Source organism: Athene cunicularia (assembly GCF_003259725.1).
Source record: "Athene cunicularia isolate RWA chromosome 24 unlocalized genomic scaffold, athCun1 chr24_part1, whole genome shotgun sequence".
NCBI classification, from domain to species: Eukaryota; Metazoa; Chordata; class Aves; order Strigiformes; family Strigidae; genus Athene; species Athene cunicularia.
Genome location: NW_020799132.1, coordinates 3,996,884 through 4,015,829, shown reverse-complemented (window position 1 = coordinate 4,015,829; position 18,946 = coordinate 3,996,884). Strand labels below are relative to the sequence as shown.

At 47.0% G+C, this 18,946-nt stretch overlaps 1 protein-coding gene across 1 annotated transcript in view; it reads left to right on the top strand.

Moving 5' to 3' along the window:
* The window catches only part of UBASH3B (ubiquitin associated and SH3 domain containing B), a 60,326-nt gene extending 41,915 nt beyond the window's left edge, over nt 1-18,411 (top strand). The window contains exons 7-14 of the mRNA XM_026863580.1: nt 4,811-4,946; nt 5,327-5,447; nt 6,409-6,531; nt 8,915-9,007; nt 9,770-9,914; nt 12,740-12,846; nt 13,774-13,883; nt 14,757-18,411. Of these exons, the coding sequence (XP_026719381.1) occupies nt 4,811-4,946; nt 5,327-5,447; nt 6,409-6,531; nt 8,915-9,007; nt 9,770-9,914; nt 12,740-12,846; nt 13,774-13,883; nt 14,757-14,894 (973 nt within the window). The 3' untranslated portion in view covers nt 14,895-18,411. The remainder of the gene's footprint in view (nt 1-4,810; nt 4,947-5,326; nt 5,448-6,408; nt 6,532-8,914; nt 9,008-9,769; nt 9,915-12,739; nt 12,847-13,773; nt 13,884-14,756) is intronic.
* The last annotated feature ends 535 nt before the right edge of the window (nt 18,412-18,946 follow it).

Below are 18,946 nucleotides of genomic sequence, written 5' to 3'. Positions count from 1 at the left end.
AGTTTTGAGGCCTAGAGAGTAGCATGGGAAAGAATTACTATTGCAGCAGCAACTAAAAGGAAAGCCAAATGTTTTGTAACTCCAGCACCTCTGCCTCCAGACAAGCAAAGGAAGGAAATGCCCCTTCCCTGATTACTGCTAAAGACTATAAATCATTAATTGGAGCATGCAATATGGAGCATTTATCAAAAACATTATTACATACCGGGAAACAGCCTCATTTTACACAGCAGCTTCCCGTAGGGAATATTAGGTTACAGAATGTCATGTGGTCAAAAGAATAGCAAGCTAAGGACAGCCTAAGCCCCGCTTCTGTCTCGGCCACGGTATTGATGGTAGGATCCTCGGGGTAAGAGAAGGGCACACAGATACCTTCATTTCATGAGCATGAGAGAAAGCGTGGCAGTACTCACCGGGACTGCAGGAGACAGGACCCTGTTGGCACCCTGAGCGGTGAGCGGTGTCGTGGTCCCGGGGGCTGGCTCGTGCTGCCTCTGTGTACACAGCCATGTCCCGTTTCATCTCTGCAGAGGATGAAAAGGAAAGAAAGAAAGAAAGAAAGAGTCATGGAGCTTTCCCTCCTAGTCACCAGAGACTGCATTCTTCAAGTGAAAATCATGCATTATTGAGATCATCACGCAAATACAGCTCACTCCAGGCTGCAGCACCCTGGCTATACCACGCAAGAGAGATGACAGGCAAAATGCTATTCTGGGATATCTGATCGAAATTTTTAATACAGCAGAATTAAATTGCTAGTTCCTGCACATTTCACCCGAAAAAAACAGGTTTCCCTGTTGCGCTGCCCAAGCGAGGCAGGTGCCGAAATGCGTGGCCTTTGCAGGACATGGCTTTTATGGCTAATATCCAAATAGTGCCTCGAGAGCTCTGCCCAGCACACGGACCTTCCGCTGGACAAACATGCAACAGAAAGGTGTCCCTGCCCTATAGAATGGCTGCAGACCAGCAGTGAAGCTTGGTGATCTAACAGGGGAGGAAAGGCTTTGCCTTCGAGACAGAAATACTGCCCAGGAAACCAGGTTGTGTCTTGAGAGACTCCAGGTCTGAATCCTTTCCCTGTCTACTCAGAATAAGAATGGACCACTTCTATTCTGCAAACCTCAGGGGTTTTCCATACACCTAAACTATATTTCTTTGCTGTGGCACATCCCTGCGTGATTTCTTCTCATGCCAAGGACTGGACCTGCCGGTAACAGTGAGGAGCAACATTCGATCTCTGATCAGTGCTAAAGATTGGAAAGTACTTGAAGATAAATTGCTTCAGCATCCCACACAATGCAACCCAGATCCTATGTCTGTGTAACCCATTCTGGCCATCTCCTCAGTAAGGGTGTGCGAGTGAAAAATAACCTTTCGGAACCAAGCACTGCAGTCATCTTAGTTGTGTTTATATGGATGTCAGATCTGTTCTGACTGAGCCTAGGAGAGGACCTGCCCACAGGCATGGTAAAATAAAAATAATTCTCCCCCTTTATGAAGGTGGAAATCCTCTCCTGGAAGCAGCAGAAGCTCCTGGTGAGCTGAAAGTACTTGGAGTGAATCCAAACTACAGATGCAGTATCCAAGATAGATATATATATATATAGATATATAGATAGATAGATAGATAGATAGATAGATAGATATGCTAATACATATATATGCATATCCACCTTAAAAGCTCCCCAGCAAACTGCTTGCAGGGTATTTTCTAAGTTGCCTTTCATGCTTGAAAACTAGTGGGCTGCCAAGTCAACAGAAGAAACTCTCCACCCTCCGCACACCAAGCCCAGAGGAGGCGGGAAGCCCAGCGAAGGTGCAGGAATTTACTTGCCCCATAGAAGCCACAAAACCCAAGCATTCAAGACCATGAGGCTCTCCACATATGCACGCAAAGGCGTAAGGCAGAAGTAAGTGTGCTGTCTTTGCATGTGGACCCAGCACTACCCAAAAGCTAAAACTTGGGATGGTTCCCAAGCAAAGCCGGAAATAGTCACCTCCTCTGCCCCAAAATGGGTAGAAGTGCTGTAGATATTACACCACAGTCTATTTCAGCTCCTTGTGAGATGCCAAAGCTATTCTTTGCCCCTTTAATAAGCCTGAGAAATCAGACTTGGCACAAGTACCAGGGGGAGAAAAACAGCCCTAATTTTTCAAGCTATATTTGGGGCTCAGTAGTTTGTTGTTTTTTTTTCCACTCTGTCTTCCTCTTGTTCTACAACAGTGGCTGGTTCATTTTCCCCAGGGATCCCTCTCCTCTAGGTAATGATGAGTGATGCAGCAGAGGAGTCTTTTCCTACAAAGAGCTGAGGACCAGCATTGTTGTGCCACGACAGAGACCCTTTCTCCATCCTCTGCTGCAGCACCTCCATTCTCCAAGGGCTCTTTCCTGACTGGGAGGACATTGCCTCCAGGGACACAGCAGTGTCACTGACAGAGCGGTGAAGGCAAGGCATCATCCAGAAGACACTAGACGTTGTTGTCTGCCTTCAGTGTGTGTTTGCCAAGCAGAGGAACCACAAGCCTTCGGAAAAAGCTTCCAAACAATGACCTATGCTTAGAAGATGACTAAGCTGAAATAGCTTCAGCGGTTTCTGTTTTCCAGCGACATCAAGGAGATGCCGCTGAAGACAGGCTGGTGGCTCTCCTCCAGACACAGCAAGGTAGTATGCCTTTGCTTCTTCATCATTTGCAGCGAATCCTAGCATCTATAGATAGATAGGAAAGCATTTGTGGCCTTTTAATAAAGACTTAGAGAGAAAGGTGGTCTCAGAAATTGTGCAGCAGCTCCTGGGGGTAAGGGGAAGAGGAGTAACCAAACAAATACTTAGTATTCTCCAGGCCAGCGTCCTTAAAAGACTGTCACGGGCAAAGCAGGAAAGGGCTGAGACAAGAGGAGGGGCTGGAAGCTGCAACACAAGCGAAGACAAAGAGTTCAGGCTCAAGATCTTCTTTGTACAGCAATATAGATGGGTTCTAGCTCAGAAATTCTGATTCTTCTCCTATTGAGATACTCGAGTTTTTGGGTCGGTGAGGATGTATCGATGCTAGCTGCACCTGCGCTCCAAGCTCACTTAACACAGTGATAAATGTCCATGCGTGCCCCCTCAGGGCTTAGCCACCCTGGGCTTGGCACACACCAATGCACTCAGGCAGCACCGGGATCAGAGTTGGCCTTATCCTGCCAGCTGGAGGTGTGGTCCGAGTGTACTTCTGCCTGCAATATTCGGAGGAGGAGGGTTAGACGTGATTTCCCTCAGCTTATCCACAAAGCTTCATTAAACTCCTCTTCAAGACCCACCGCCCCTCGGCGTCGTACTGTGCCTAACTCAGAGGTATTTGCTGCCCTGACCTCCGATGCTCGTTTGGGCAACGAGAGGAACGGTTTCTGGAGCAAGCCCAGTCCTTGTTGGGAACTCACCATGAATAAAATAAATACAGTTAGAAGAATCTGTAAACCTAGAAGGTCAGGGCTGAAGAGCAGGAGGCTGGAGAGGCTGTCTGCTGCCAGAGGGCTGTGCCCACGGCAGCCGCGGCCTGACGCTGCTGGATGGGGATCAGCAGTGCTGTCCCCAGGACACCTCCCACCTCCCGCTCCCCTCGCCTGCCAGTGCTTCCCTGCGTGGCATCTTCACCCGACAGAATAAGCCAAGTACCTCAGTCTCATCCTTGCACCCTAATTCCACCAGATAAGGGACCAACATCAGAACCAACAGTGTGGTATTTTCTTCTTTAAACTGGTGCAAATCATATGATCTTGCAGAAGATGAGGGGTTTTTTTTTTACAGAAACGCAGATGACCTATTTTTGTTCAATCAGTAGAGGCGCTTGGTGTAATTTAACAGCTATGAAACCCCTCTGAGATTTTATCCTAACCAGGTGTTAGTCAGGAAGCAACTCCTGACATATTTAAGGCACTGAAAAGTGCAAGCAATGGCAACTATTTCTGTCAAAGTAAATGACCATATACATTATCTGACGACGGGGTTTTTTAATGACTAAGCAAATGTAACCCATGCAATGTAAATTAATCAGCAGAGGGTCACTGCAGCTTCTGTAATTGCCTGTCAGAGTTTACTCCCAAGGGTCTTGGTCAAAGTCCTTGAATGTCGGGACACGAGAGGAACCATCATTAAATAAGTCCCTTGAGAGAGAACGGGATCTATTATATCCCATTGACTACACTGAACAAGAAGCACTGGTGAGAATAAATTCCCACTATAGATGGAAAAACAGAATAGGCAGGACTGAAAAATGTAGAAATAACCCAGACTGAGCGTGCCACGTCCCTGCCAGGGGATACAAGCTACTCGGTGCACGGGAACCCTGAAAACTGCCCAGGGCAGGGCTGTGCTACAGCTTTCTACTGAAGCAACAGCTTCTGCTACAAAGGTGAGGGAAAACCCCGTACCCATTAGTTTCCAAACGTTGGTCCACAAGACCATGGTTAGTAACGTGCAGCTGGTCCCCAGATGATGTTAGTGAGCACCCTGTGGCTGTGAGGAAGGTCTTGGCATTTTCCATCAGAATATTTGAGGGCCGACAGAGCCCTCACAGACCGAAGTTTGGGAATTGTTGTTCTGTGAAACTGTTTCTAAGGAAACAGAAAGCCTGCTGAGATGGGATTTGTCTCTTCGCGTGTGTACATCACCTAGCAAGGTTCTCTCTCACAGCACTAAAATACAAATAAGAATGTAATGACATGACAACATATCATCAGTTCCTGAAGACTACAGAAATGTCCTTACTGCAGCTTAAGCACATGAAGCCCAAAGCACTCCCAAAGCCAACATCTTTCTATTTTTGGCAGGTCCTACTCAATTCTGAATACTACGTCTTCCCCATCCCTTCAAGCCTTCACTGACGGAGCTCTGGAAAGAAGACAGCAGGAAGACCAAGGCCCTGGGGATGCAGGGCCCCTCACTATCATCTGCCAGAACGTGCAGGTAGGGACCCACACACACGTGTAGATCACACATAGTTTTAGCGGCAAGTTTCCAGCAACCGGGTTTTCCCCAACAACTTATCCTCTGGTCTCCTTTCACTGCCTGCGTCAGGAGTTAAAGCTTTTGAATGACCACAGGCACAGAGGACACTTCTGTCCCCAAACTTGCTCTTAGCATGGGGCAGCAGGACCCCACCCTCTGCTCACTTTACCTGTGTTACACCAGTATAAATTCACCAGCTCCAGAACAGTTTTCCTGTACCCACATTTGCGAAAAGGTAACACAAGAGGTGCCCGGTCCTGACTCCATTAGTAAATTCGAATCTCAGAAAAACCTTTGCACTTTGATGAAGGTCAAACATCCTGTAATTTTTCTTCCAGCCCCTGAGAATAACCAGCCAGCCAGGGCCTCAGAAACGCTGCCTGTTTGTCTGCAGACATGGGGAAAGGATGGATGTCGTTTTTGGGAAATACTGGTTGTCACAGTGTTTTGATGCCAAAGGTGAGTCAGCTCCCATGGGTCTCTCGGGATTTAGGTTTAGATGAAGGATGGAGAGTGGCAACTGCCTGGGGCCAAGCTTAGATGGGAGCTGTGATTTCCTAACACAAAGTCTTGCTTTGAGCAGTTCAGAGCTGCAGAGCAGCTCAGTGCAGAGCTCTGCCATGGCAGGGCTGCAGTCCAAAGCAGAAACACAAGCCAGGGAGTAAACACTACGTTTGCTAATATTTGGGAAACTACTGTAGGAAAGATTGCATTAAAGTAACGTTGCCAAAGAACATTTTCATTTTGGAAATGAAGTCATGATGTCAGTAGTCAGTGTCCAACGCAAACCTCTACCATCAGGAAGACGTTTTGCACGGTTGGCTCTCTGTCCTAGATGAAAACGTCACCACCGGGTACAGTTCAGGGTGACTTTTGGGGCAGAAGATGGAGTTTGCAACCCAGTACTGTGCTTGACTTTCAGACTACAGTTAACAGACTATAACTTCAGGCTCTGTTGGCACTAGAGCTGCTCAGAAATTTGTCTATTAAAAAGTCTTAAAATCTGTCCAAAAACTGCCAATATCCTGCAGTCAAAATCACTGGAAAAAAGGATGACTTTACAACTACCTTCTTTCGAAATTACGTTTGAAGAACTCTGACATTTTAGCCTCCTGTAAAAGTGTAACATTTGAGGTTTCTTTCGTTGTGGGGTAGAAATTATGCTCCTTTGGGGGAAATCTGTCCTAAAGATAACTTCAAAAAAAGTTAGCAGTGTTCTCTGCTGATTGTGAACGGATACAAACTTCATTTTATCAGATTCCTGATAGTTTTACGTGGGAAAAACTACTCAACAGCCAGGCCTGGGCAATGCCTGCAAGGTGCAGACGTTGTGGTGAAAGGGGGTAGAGACGGGCGTGGTGCTCTTTGCCTTTCTCTGATCAAATAATTCCAGCAACTGCTTCTAACCTCTCCCTCACAGGAAGGTATATGCGTAGTAACCTGAATATGCCTCACAGCTTACCTCAAAGAAGTGGCGGTTTCAGGGATTATGAAAAAGATGCACCAATCACCGTGCTGGGCTGTACGCAGGCAAGGCTTGTTGGTAAGTTGTCCTTGCCCAGGAAGCTTTGCTGTCTTCCTCCCACACGCCCAGCCAGAGAAAGTGCAAGGCAGAAAAAAATGAAGCGGGTGCCCTGAACTAACAGGATTTATCACAGAATCATTCAGGTTGGGAAAGACCCTTGGGATCAGACCCAACCCTCAGCCCAACTCTACAAAGTTCTCCCCTACCCCACATCCCCCACAGCTCATCCCAACGGCCCTTAAACCCCCCCCAGGGATGGGGACTCCCCCCTCCCCGGGCAGCCTGTTCCACTCTCTGACCACTTGCTGGGAAACATTTTCTCCTCCTGCTCAGCCTGACCCTCCCCTGGGGCAGTTTCCAGCCGTTCCCTCTTGTCCTGTCCCTGACCCCTGGGAGCAGAGCCCAGCCCCGGCCTCTCTGCAATGTCCTGTCAGGAGCTGCAGAGAGGGATGAGGGCTCCCCTCAGCCTCCTCCTCCTCACACTGAACACTCCCAGCTCCTTCCCTGGCTCCTCACAGGATTTATTCTCCAGCCCTTCCCCAGCCTCGTTGCCCTCCTCTGCCCTCGCTCCAGCCCCTCCAGATCTCTCTGGGATTGAGGTGCCCAAACCTGGACACAACCCTCCAGGTGTGGCCTCACCAGTGCCGAGCACAGGGGACTGTCACCTCCCTGCTCCTGCTGCTCACACCAGTGCTGACACAAGCCAGGAGGCCATTGGCTTTCTTGGCCACCCGGGCATTTAGACATTTCAATGACCTTTGCAAAGTCCCTTCACCTTCCCCAGCGAGGCCTCCGTTTCAAAGGAAACCTTGTCTCCTTCAGCTGCTGCAGCTGGAGAAAAGGCAAAGCACAAAATCTAGGACACGGTATGAAATCAGAGCCATCAGCAGTGCGGGTGCAGAGCATTCGCTACCGCCCTGTAAACGTGCCATGCTGGAAGATGCTTTTATTACCAACGCCGGTGAGAAACGCAGCAGGGCGACAGTTACCTCCTGCAAAATATACTTTTTCCTTGACTTTGACAATCTTAAATTTTGACCTGCAGTTTGCTACACCAATATACTTCTAACAGCCTGTCTGGCTTTATGTTTTTGTGGCAAACACACCGTCCAAATTATTTCCAGTGTTTTCTTGCTCCCCCATCCTTGTCCCCCAACTTCTGAGCCTGGTGGTTTGTGTATAGACAGAAAATTATTTGGCAGTCAAAGAGCACATATTAAGCATCGTGATGAGGGGAGCCCAGCCCCTTGAAGACACGCGCTTCAGAAAGCAGTACTTCACATTTTCCCAAATTCAAACCCTTTAGAGTACTTTGTGTTGGTCACATTCGAACTAGGGCAGCTAAAATTAAACTTGCTTTTTAAACAAAAATAAATCACTGTGCAACAGCAGGATGCTCAGACTCCCGGCCACATGGCATCGGGGTTTGCAATACGCCCGTAACAGAAGGCGAATCTGGGAGCAATCACAGCACACTTGGCTGGTGTCATTAAACGGGTCTGAGGATGCAACTGCAGACGTGACCCCGAGGCCATGGAGCCGCAGCGCCGCAGACGTGACCTCGACGATCGCCGGCGCCGTAATTCCTCCGATGACTAAAGCCAACGAGCAGCTTCCCCGTGACGGAGGGCTGTTAGATGTGCCGCTCCTTCTAAATTACCCCACTTCTCTCAAGAGATTTATAGATGGGCTTGACATGATTACAGCCATCATTAAACACACCAAGTCAAGGTTAATAACCCCTTCTTGCTCCCACTTCTTTGTCCTGCCTCTTCAAATACAACAAAAATATAACTCCTTCTTACTACAAGTCTGTGCAATGCTGAGCAGATTCCTGTTCTCATTTGGTTTCCTTTGGCATTGCAAGAATATTAATAACCCTAATAGTGGAGTTGATTCTTATCTCATTTTCAGTGATCTCCCACCTGTGTAATGAAATGGTAATTTATACTAGCGAAGAATCGAGCCAATTGAATTAAGTTGGGTTTGAGTTAAGTTGAATCACTCTGATTTACAGCTTATAAATGAAATTAAATTAAATTCAAGCGCTCTACGATTTTTTTTTTTTCTCAGCTCGCTGTTTGCTTTTTGGCTAAATCTAAGGGAAGCAGAAACTGAGCAAAAGCTGCTGCGGTTTCTTTGCACGCTGGTTAAGTACCTAAACGCACGTGGAGCAGCGCACACTGGGAAATGTATCCCAGTTCCACAGCTGTGCGCATCACAGTGCCCGACACACCGCTGAAATAAAACATGATGGGTACACATATTTCCCAAAACAGAAGCAGTGCAGCTGGGAAGCTGCTTTTGCTCCTCGCTGGGTGGCAGATTCCCTGCACGCTGCTGTTGCTGTCACAACGCCATTTGTCCCTTTTGATTCACGGGCGTTGAAATCTGCTTGCAGGTGAAGCCTTGCTAGAAACAAACACCGTTGTAGACTACATCTACAGCTCCCCGTCCCTACGGTGTGTACAGACAGCACACAATATTCTGAAAGGTAAGAACCCAACGAGCAGGAAGGGCTGCAATTCTCCTCGCTTTCTGGGGAAAACGCTGCCAACCAGATAAAAGGGAACCTGGCCTGGGAGACCCAAGGAGATGGCAGTTCAGGGTGAGGATGATTTCCGTGGGAGCATCCTTCCCGTTAGCAAACGCTGCCCATAAGGAGCCCTTTTCTGACTGCATGGTGTGACAAGCAGCGGCCCTGGCCCTGGCCCTGGCAGTGGCTGCTGGCCAGGGGTGGGTTTATTCCCCCCTGCAGAAGCCAGATGTGCTGTCAGGGTGGGTGGGTGCAGCCAGCTCAGCAAGCCCTGTGTCCGTGCCCACTCACACTCCTGCGGCTGCTCACTGCTGCCTGCTCCCACAGCAATTGCTCCCACCAAGAAACTTCCCACCCTCAGCAAGAATAACTGACTGCAGAAACTGGGAAGGGAAGTAGCCACGGAGGCACGAGATGCCCTGGCACTGGAAACAGTCGAGAAACAGCTCCAAAATGCAGGCGTGCCTAGGTTCAGTGTATTGCACGTAGCTGCCAGCCAGAGGTTTACATTCCCTGGCATATCATATACCAAGTACATATATTAAATACTTCATCTTTCATACCAACTATTAATCAACTGACTATTTAGAAAGGAAAAAAAAAAACAAAACAAAACAAAAACACCTTACAATCAAACAGAAGAATTAAAGCTGCGAAGTCTTGCTGCCTTTCTCCCCAACTACTTTCACTGATGCCTGGTCTCCTTTCTCCCTTCTCAAGGTATGCAACAAGAGAACAACCTGAAAATTCGAATAGAGCCAGGCTTGTTTGAATGGACCAAGTGGGTCTCTGGGAACACACTACCTGCCTGGATCCCCCCCGTGGATTTAGCTGCAGCTACTCTAAGCGTTGATACAACCTACAGGTAGCAAAAAAGGGGCTGAGAGGGTCTTGGCTTTGCTTTTTGTTTTTGAAAAGTAACACTCTGCTGAGTTTTTAAATTTAGGCAACGACTGGAAGAGCTGCTGAGGCTCCCAGAATAAACTTGGAGCAGGCTCGAGGCCTGAGAACAGCTTCTTATAAACCAGATTTCCCAGGTCACCGACAGGTCCAGCTATCTTGCTGATCATGGAGGTTCTCTCTCCAGTAGTCCTTCCATCCTGGGCATCTTTCAGGTGTCCAGGAAACCCTCAAAGTATTTTTGTTTGTTTTAACCCTATTTCCTAAATCTTGGAGGAGTTTGGGCTCAGCTAACAGAACTAGTTCTGTTGGCTTAGTTCCCTGACCATCATGTTCATAAGTTGAACCAGATCCTGGGCTCATTCACACCCGGCCTTTCCCTTCCCCAGAGGAAAAAAGCTTGTCTGTCTCTCTGTTACGATTAGCATGGTGATGGATCTTAATTGTAAATTTTGCATCACCCTGGGGAACATGTTTACATCTGTCAGGAATTCCGGGTCTGCTAGGACATCAAAATTCAGAGCTATTCTATCAGAGAGCTTAACCCTAAGCATTGCTCACTTCTCAGCAATTGCATCCGAGAAGTTTTTACTGGAAAAAAAATAGCAGGTTTCCGACTCAAGTTCTCATGGTATTCAACCGAAAAACAGTTGGTGAAAGCAAACAGAGTAAGCATCTGGTTAAAAACCATTTGAATGGCAAATGGATAAGCACCACTGATCTTTCCTCCCACCCTGCAGAAAAGGGAAACGCAAAAATAATTCTCTGGGCTTTCAAGGGCCCTGACAGACCCACTCCAGAAGCGCAGAGCTGGCCGTTGCAGAGCTTGGCTTTTTTGCCAGCCACCCCTGCGGCCACACAGCTCAGTCCTGGTGCCTGGTTAGGCTCCATCTCCTGAATTCCTGCCCTGCCAGCCTCCGCTGCTCTCCCTGTGTCCAGCCACATGCCTGTACCCCAATGCCATGGCCAACAAACACCACGGGGCCGCTGGGAGCAACCTGCAGCCTGAGGCTGGAGGGAAACTCAAGCCCCTTCTGACTCCCCAGTGCGGCATCGCAGCCGTGGCGCCTCAGCCTAACACACAAAAGCTTTTCACTCTAAGCTGCAGGAAGAAAGGCTCAATAAAACCCAGCAGAAACCGTCATGTGGCAAAGAACAGGCAAGATGATCTGTTCAGGCTTCTTATTCTCAAATTTATGATTCATTTATACAAGCCAGACTCAAAGAGCTCCCACAAAGAGGGAAAGTCCAGAAAGTTCACACAGTTCCAGTCCTCCACTGCACCTCACCGCTGAAATATCTGTACCGCTATGACTTCTTGCGGGGACCAGCCCTCTCTATCTTAGTGTGTGCCTGATCACTGGCTGAGCAATCTCAGATAAAAACAAAACATTTATCAGACACACATAGTATACGTACACAGGAGTTCCACCTACGTGGGCTTGGTGATGAATATTTTGTGGCTGGGCTTTTGTGGTTGATAGTATCAGCAGAAACACTGGTGTTTCCTGGTGTCTCAGTGCACCCATGTGTTTAAGAACCCTCAAGTGGAATAAGCAGTTGAAAAAGAAAAAAATTTAAAAAAAAAAGAAAAAAAGAAAAATCACTGATTTTTTTCAGACCTAATTATACCATAAATGACTTGTGCTGCATCCTTTTGGTCTGCAGCTAAAATCCCAGCACTCTGAGAGTATCTAACTAGAAGTCATTACACAGTATTTATCCCTGAAATGGTCTCACGTGGCTAATGCTCAGCAGAGCAGCTGGACCATGGGAGAGTCTCTGCTTCGGAAAACATGTGAGAAGACCATAGCAAGTACTGTGAGCACAAGAAAAGAGCCGGCTCTTGTGTGCTTAGCTGGTTAGGTGGGGTCTGGGATGCAGCCCTCCTGGTGCTCTGTCTCCTCTCGCAAGGGCAGTTCCTGTAGATATATCAGAACACTGAATGGGGGGAAAAGTTCTGACTTCTCCTTGCACCACAGCATGAAAATAGAGCCTTCTGCTTCCTATCCCTTGCTCCTCTGGGCACATCAGCCCACTCGAGCCAGCTAATTCCAGGCATTTCCCAGCAATGCAGCTTTACAGATGGCCAGAGCAGCAGTTGGCCTCTGCCTTTCACCACCGAAGCCTGAGCAGCGAAGAGAGCCAGCATCTGCCTTCTCCACGTTTCTGCCTGTACCTGCCCGGTCTCCGCAGGCAGACACAGATGTTGCCAGCCCAGCCCTAAGCTGGAAGCCCTGGTAGCTCAGCACAGACCTCAGCTGGCAGAGACAGCTTGGACAGTGGCTCATCCCGCTGCTGTGGCCGCAGAGCTGGTGGCATCGACACCGACCTTGCCCGGCCGTCCCTGCCTGCTCGCCAGCTCCTGCTGGGTGCAGATTCTGTTCTCCTGCCACTCCGTAACTTTATGCGGGTGGGTGAGCCCTGAACTCTCGCTGCTCAGAAGACACATGCCTAAATAAATGCCAAGGAGCATTGTTATTGCTGCACGCCATCGCGAACGTAACTCGGGTATCATCAGCACGTCGTGTGCTGCCTCCACTAACCGACCCATGTTAGGGGAAGCAGTGATCGTTTTCCCCAGCTCACTGAAATACCTTAAAGTGGGAACAGCAAACATCTCAGTCACAAAGTTTAAAAATCATCGTGGTGGTCCTGACGTAAGATGCACTTCTGGGGATTTGGGGAATGAGAAGAGTTAAGGAAACAGATACTTTCAGATGAATCATAACTTGCACTTATAGCTTTATTGCTTCTTACAATTTACCGTACTTGTTTTTCTGCTCACAGACCTCATATTCCTGTCAGCAAGTTAGTGGTTTCCGAATCTTATGACACATACATAAGTAGAAGCTACCAAGTAACAAAAGAAATCATCAGTGAATGTAAAGGCAAAGGTGAGTGCTACAGAGGGTGTGAAAAATGAGACCGGCTCTCCAGGATGCCAATCCTCGTAACCAGTCTTTCCCCTCTTCAGGGAGATGAATCCCCATACCCGATTCGCTCATCTCCTCTCCCAGAGACTGTATGTGTTAGAACTGAGTTCAGATATGCTCAGCTTATGAGGAAGGTCCATAAACTTAACTAGCAGAAGTATTTTAGGGATCTCTACCCAGTACATCTGTTTCTCAAGGGAATAAATAAGGCATTTGCACTCTGCTGCCTGTAACCAGCGTCAGATGGGGCATCTTCCATCCCCTATCTGAGCTACTATTTTGAACCGTATCGCCCATAAAGACTGTAGAACATTTCTCTAAACACAGTACTGAAATTAAAAAAAAAAAAACAAAAAAAAAACAGCTTTTATTTTTCATTCACAGCATAGGAATAGGACGTTTCTAAGTCCTGGTGATTTTGCTAATTTCATTTCATTGATCTGAATCGGAGCTTTCATTTTTAATAGTTTGCACACAAACCTCAATAGCACAGTGTGGCATTGGCTGTAAAGGATCCTGGAAATGGAAATCTAAATGGAAAACCAGCAACTGAAATTAAAGCGCTTGTTTTAATCAGAATTAATTTGGGGGTAGGAGAAAAGCATTTGCTGCACAAGACAGCTGAAATCTCGCTGGAATTCTTGTTTTCTTCAGAAAGGCATTTTTTAAACTTCAGTAGCACTGAGTTAACCATTATCCTGAAAATGGAGAAATGCTCTGTTCCTAAACCGTGCTTTTCCTCCCTGTATGTGCCTAGTTTAACGTGTTGTTATACAATCAGCTGAACCCGTTTTGAACATTTTAATTGGTCTGCTTGATCTTGGGGGCAGCAGTCCCTAAAGCTGGCTTCATCTCCCTCCTCAACCTGCATTTCGCACTTTATTTCAGGAAATAACATCCTGATAGTGGCACACGCGTCCTCCCTGGAGGCTTGCACCTGCCAGCTCCAAGGGCTCTCGCCGCAGAACTCCAAGGACTTTGTACAGATGGTCCGAAAGGTAATTACCAGCGAGGAGCAAAGCTCGCTGGCTTTACAAAAAAAAAAAAAAAAAAAAAAAATTTGAAATCTGTTCAACCAGGCAGAGGACACTTTGTTCCTCTCGTCTAGTCATTCTGTCCGTTACTCCATTTCAGAAGTCAGGAGAGGAAAGCAGATTGGTTTAAGAGGCTTATCTTAACGTGTCACTTCTGTAACCGATAGCGTGGGATCAGATGCCCACCTACAAATGGGTTCGCACGACTCTGCTTTATGCGTGTAGCTAACGGGGCTCCCACAGTGCCCTCCAGTGCCGAAAACACCCTAACCACAGCTAACAGGGCACTTCTGCCCCGCAACACTTCCCCTTCTCGTTTCACTCTAAAGACCTTTGAACGGGCAGGGAAAAGGGCTGACAATTATAAACAGGGTCTTTGCCTTCATCGCTTCACTCCCGCCCTGGCTAGGGAGGTGGGACGGTCTGCAGCCAGCCCTGCAGGCTCTCTGGGATATTCATAGCTGATACTTGATCTGAGGACACCTGAGCCAGAGCAGCATCCCTATTTCTCCTCCACAGCCCTGCTGGCTTTCAGGATTTGGGACCTTGTCAACCAGCGGGACATCTTTAGTTTGAACTGGCCCGTAATTAAATGACATTCCAAGGGTATCATCTACCTCCCCCAGTGTTTTGCGCGTACAGTGCTGCACAAAGCCTGGCTGTCACACTCCAGTCCTACAATCGTCTTCTGAAAACGGACTTTGTGGAGAGGGAAAGAGAGAGAAGAGAGTGAAATGCTGCAGTAGCACAGCAGGACTCCAGCCCTTTTGGGGGAGCTCCTTCCTCCCGCAGCCAAACCCCTGCTCACTGCCTTTCTTTCCATCTCTTTCCACGCAGATTCCATACTTGGGGTTTTGTTCATGCGAAGAACTGGGAGATACAGGTGTTTGGCAGCTTACGGACCCCCCCATCCTCCCTCTCACACACGGACCAACTGGAGGCTTTAACTGGAGAGAAACCTTACTACAAGAATAAGCCAAGCTACAGGAGCAAGGAAAACCCATGGCCTTTCTAAGCGTTGGAGAATGTCTCTTCTTTCTTGTGTTTATTGACAGTGGAAAAAATAGTCATGATATGTTCAGTGGGTCACAACACAGCTGTTCTAGCACATCTCTCACAGCTACAGTCATGCAAAAATTCTTATATACAACTAGGCAGATAGAAAAGGGAGCGATCTGAGGGACAAGTAATAAGATAGAGGTTGAAGCTCTTACACAGCAGAGAGTCTCTCTTTAATCAGTAGCTCGGGTAGATTTTCCCACCTTGAGCGGAGCTCTGATGACACCAGTAGCTTTCACTGCCTTCTGTACCGCATTAGAAACAACTAGCACTGTGTAAAAGTTGAGCAATTCAGGATACTGGCGTTTGGTTTTTTTTTTTCCACTACTGTCATTGCAAAGCATTAGCAGACGTGTTCGGTCAACCCCGTGTTGACAACCCCCTCACTCACAACCCCCAAATTCTCAGCACCTTCCATAAAGCGTATCACCACCAGCTGGAAATGAGGGTCCAGCATTGCCTCTGCAGGCAGCAGCAGATTATTCCTCTCCTCTATCTGAGCTCTGGGTTAGGTGCTGTGTTGGGCATCCCGTGGGTGCAAAGGTTGATTGATGCTGATCCACGCCAGAAGAAAACCGAGTTTCACATCAGTTACAGATGGAGTATGCACATCAAAAGACAGCACCGTTGGGAACAGAGACTGGGAGCAGTTTCTTTTAAGTGGAGGTGAAATAAGCCTTTTCCAACCAAACCTGACAGATTCAGAAAGTTGGGTTTTTTCTTTTTTTTTTTTGCCTTTATTTACGTTATTGAAAACCACCCACGTGCACAGACCCAGCCTAAAGTGTTTGTGTGGCTTAAATTCCCTTCAGAGGACCTTGGAAAAAGAGTTTCCCTTTTATACTGAGATTTTGTGCCAGTCATTTACTCAGTGGTGGCTTTCTGTCCCTTGTGAGCTTTTCTGTCAGCCTTGGTGAGATTCTGCAGTAGGCACCTCTCTTCAGGAGGTAATAATCAAATCAAAAAGACATCAAAATTTAGCTTCCGCTGCACGCTTTGCTTCCTTTTCCTTAATTCCTAAGTGCCATCTGTCATAAAGACAAAGCAAAGCTGAAAAAAAAAAAAAAGTACACAAACGTAGGAGCAACATGCTTTGGCCTATTAAGATGATATTTATCCAGTGGGGGAAGAGTTAGGATGATTTTGGGGAGAAGGGGAAGAGAAGGGTTTCCCTCTGTTGCTACAATCCTCTTAGTGCGACACCCTGGCAGATGCCAGTACTAGCTGCTGCACAGGAGATGCAGGATACACCCCAGTGGGTCGTTTATAGTATAAACTGGCTTCAGAGCAGGTTTCTTTCAGATTAACATTAAAGTCATCAGCCTTGGGTCAAAAAGTTCCTGCAGACGTTTGTATGGGTCTTGCCAGTGTGGGCTCACTTTCAGAAGGTACTTAAAAACGTGCTTAAAAAGGATTTAAGCATACTTCTGTCTTGGTTTGGGCCCTAAGTCTGAGTATTCCCATAAAAAGCCTCAAAGACAAGTTCAGAAATACCAGGAAAAAAATTCTGGCATCCTGGATGCCCCTTTCTGTCCAGCTTTTCCTCTGCAGAAAGCGTTAGTGTCCTCGCTTGAAGTGTTTCTATGGCACAGAAGTTGATAACTGGACAACTTTGACCAAGACTTATTACTGATAACAAGACCAAGACCAAAGTTCGTTTCGTGTCGGTTTCTTTTAACCCGTTAAGCCTTCGGCAGGACTGGTCTCGCCTTGCAGTGGGATGTGGCTGAGCTGCACTTCAGCAGTCAGAACAAATACGGAGAGATCAACCTCAATCCCTTCTTCCAAAACACCCAGCAGTTGCGCTGTAACACATCTCGAGGGGGTTTAGCTCAGCTTTGTCTTGGGTTTTACCGAGCTTGCAAGGGAGAGTACACCAGATTGTGTACATAGTTTGAGTCAGCAGAGAGCTTGTCCTGTGCAATATGTACGTTGTCCCGAACCATAACAACAGTCCGTTATTTATACATTTATGACGATGTAATACACGGTAGGCCGTTCATAAGTGCATTATTATACCAGGGATGTATACCGAAAAGTCAGGGAGATAACTTACGAGATGACAGAAGAAACTGCCCCTGTGCAGTCATGCTGCTGTCGCTTTAGTTTTTAACTGTAATTTAAACTATTTTTGGCTGTGTACAGACGTTCTGAAGCGCATTTCAGGCTTGTTTTCCTCCATGCTTACTCACTGCAAAGCTGCAGAGTTTAAACCTAAGTAGGCGACAATCACACCAAAACTAACTTGGTTACTGATGCACGGGCGATTCTCCAGGCTACTTTTTGTTTCACGCTATGGGCCAGCAAGGTGTAATTTGAGGCAACAAATATTGCCTGTGCAAACGAGTGGAGGCGGCTCAGGTCCTGCTGCAGTTAAGTGACATGACAAGGAGTTTATTTAGACAGAAGCATGAAACAGAGAAGGAACAAAACCCGAATGCACAGTCTGAATATTGTACTAGCTGATCTTTGCATATAGTAAGTAATATAGAAAAGAGTGTCCTGATTGAGAAGGCAGATGTTAAAATACTCACTTCTTTAAAAAGAAAATATATATATTTTTGGATGTTCGGGAAAGTATTTTGACAATTGTAGTCTTATCTCAAATTCCATTTTTCAAGTGTCAAGAATCTCTGTCAGAAGGAAAAAAAAAAAATCTTATTTTTTTCTAGCATTCTGATTTCTCGTGGGGGGGTTGTGTTAAGTAGTCTCATGTTGAAAAGGCTTATTGGGGCGGGGGGAAGTTCCTTTTAAATTTTTTCGTTGAGATGTTAAGAACACAAAATAATTGCTGCTTCACTTTCACTCCATTGCTGCTCATTGATGTGTATTTAACATCACCACAGTGTTTTGTCCTAGAAGAACATTAGACTTGATCTACCTAAAGCGCACGCAGGTCTTATCCTTGCCTTCACTGTGAGCTGCATCAGACCCCAACAGTTTAATTAGGGGATAGGAGACAAATAGCAGTTCCTAGATTTTTCCCTCTCTTCCCAATTAAGGAATAAAGCTGGAGATCTACCAAGAATAAATTGTTAGTCCAGTATTTTCATAAACTGCAACTTCAGGATTGGGTTAGAAAAATGCAAGAATCAGTGCGGAATCAAATTCGAGCAGAGCAGCAGCTGACAGGATGACACCGGGCACCAGAAGGTCAAAGGGTATTTCAAAAAGTTTAGGTTCGGTCAAGAGTTTGTCCTTATCACTAGACTTTAGATCTCGCTCTGCCTGGGGATACCTTGCGAGTTTAATGCAGGCGCCAGATCTAAAGTTTAATGGATTTCCCTTACATTTAGTGCAGCGGCAGCTACAGCCAAATACTTCAGCGTGCTGAGCGTGGAGCCAGGTCCTCTGGAGTGTAAAGTGACACTGTGTGCTCAGATCAACAGAGCTCTGCTTGCTAAGGCAAAGAGGATCCAGACCGTGACTTCAGAAAAAAAAAAAAAAAAAAAAAAAAAAAACTCAGTCTGAACGGTTTCAGAAAGAAGTCAGCTGATGGTAGGAGCCTCCTTCTCTCCTCTGGTGTTAGCTTCTGATGTCAGTGTTATTACGAAAGGGATCATTTACATCACCAAATAAGTGGTTACTTACAGGAATTATCTGCAGTGAAGGCAATGCCAGTGGTGATTCTACAAAACAGAGTAGGAGGGATGCTAGAACGCCATTTCCCAGCGTATGATCTTGTATCTGCAGCCCTGACCCCCCCCGGGTAGCAATGTCTCAGGGACACGGGTACTGCAGCTCGGGGAAAAAAAAACAGTCAGAGGATGGGGAGGGGGTTGCGTACAGCACTGTGACAAACTCAGCCCCTCTGCTCAGCTCCTGCGTACTGCACTGGGTGTGAGGGGTTGTAAACTCTCCCTCTGGGTCCTTACAAAGGCCTGGCCCAGAGCCCAGGGAAACAAAGAGGAAGATTCCTCATGATTTCCTCAAGCTTGGGATGAAGCTGCTCCCCCCCCCCCACCTAC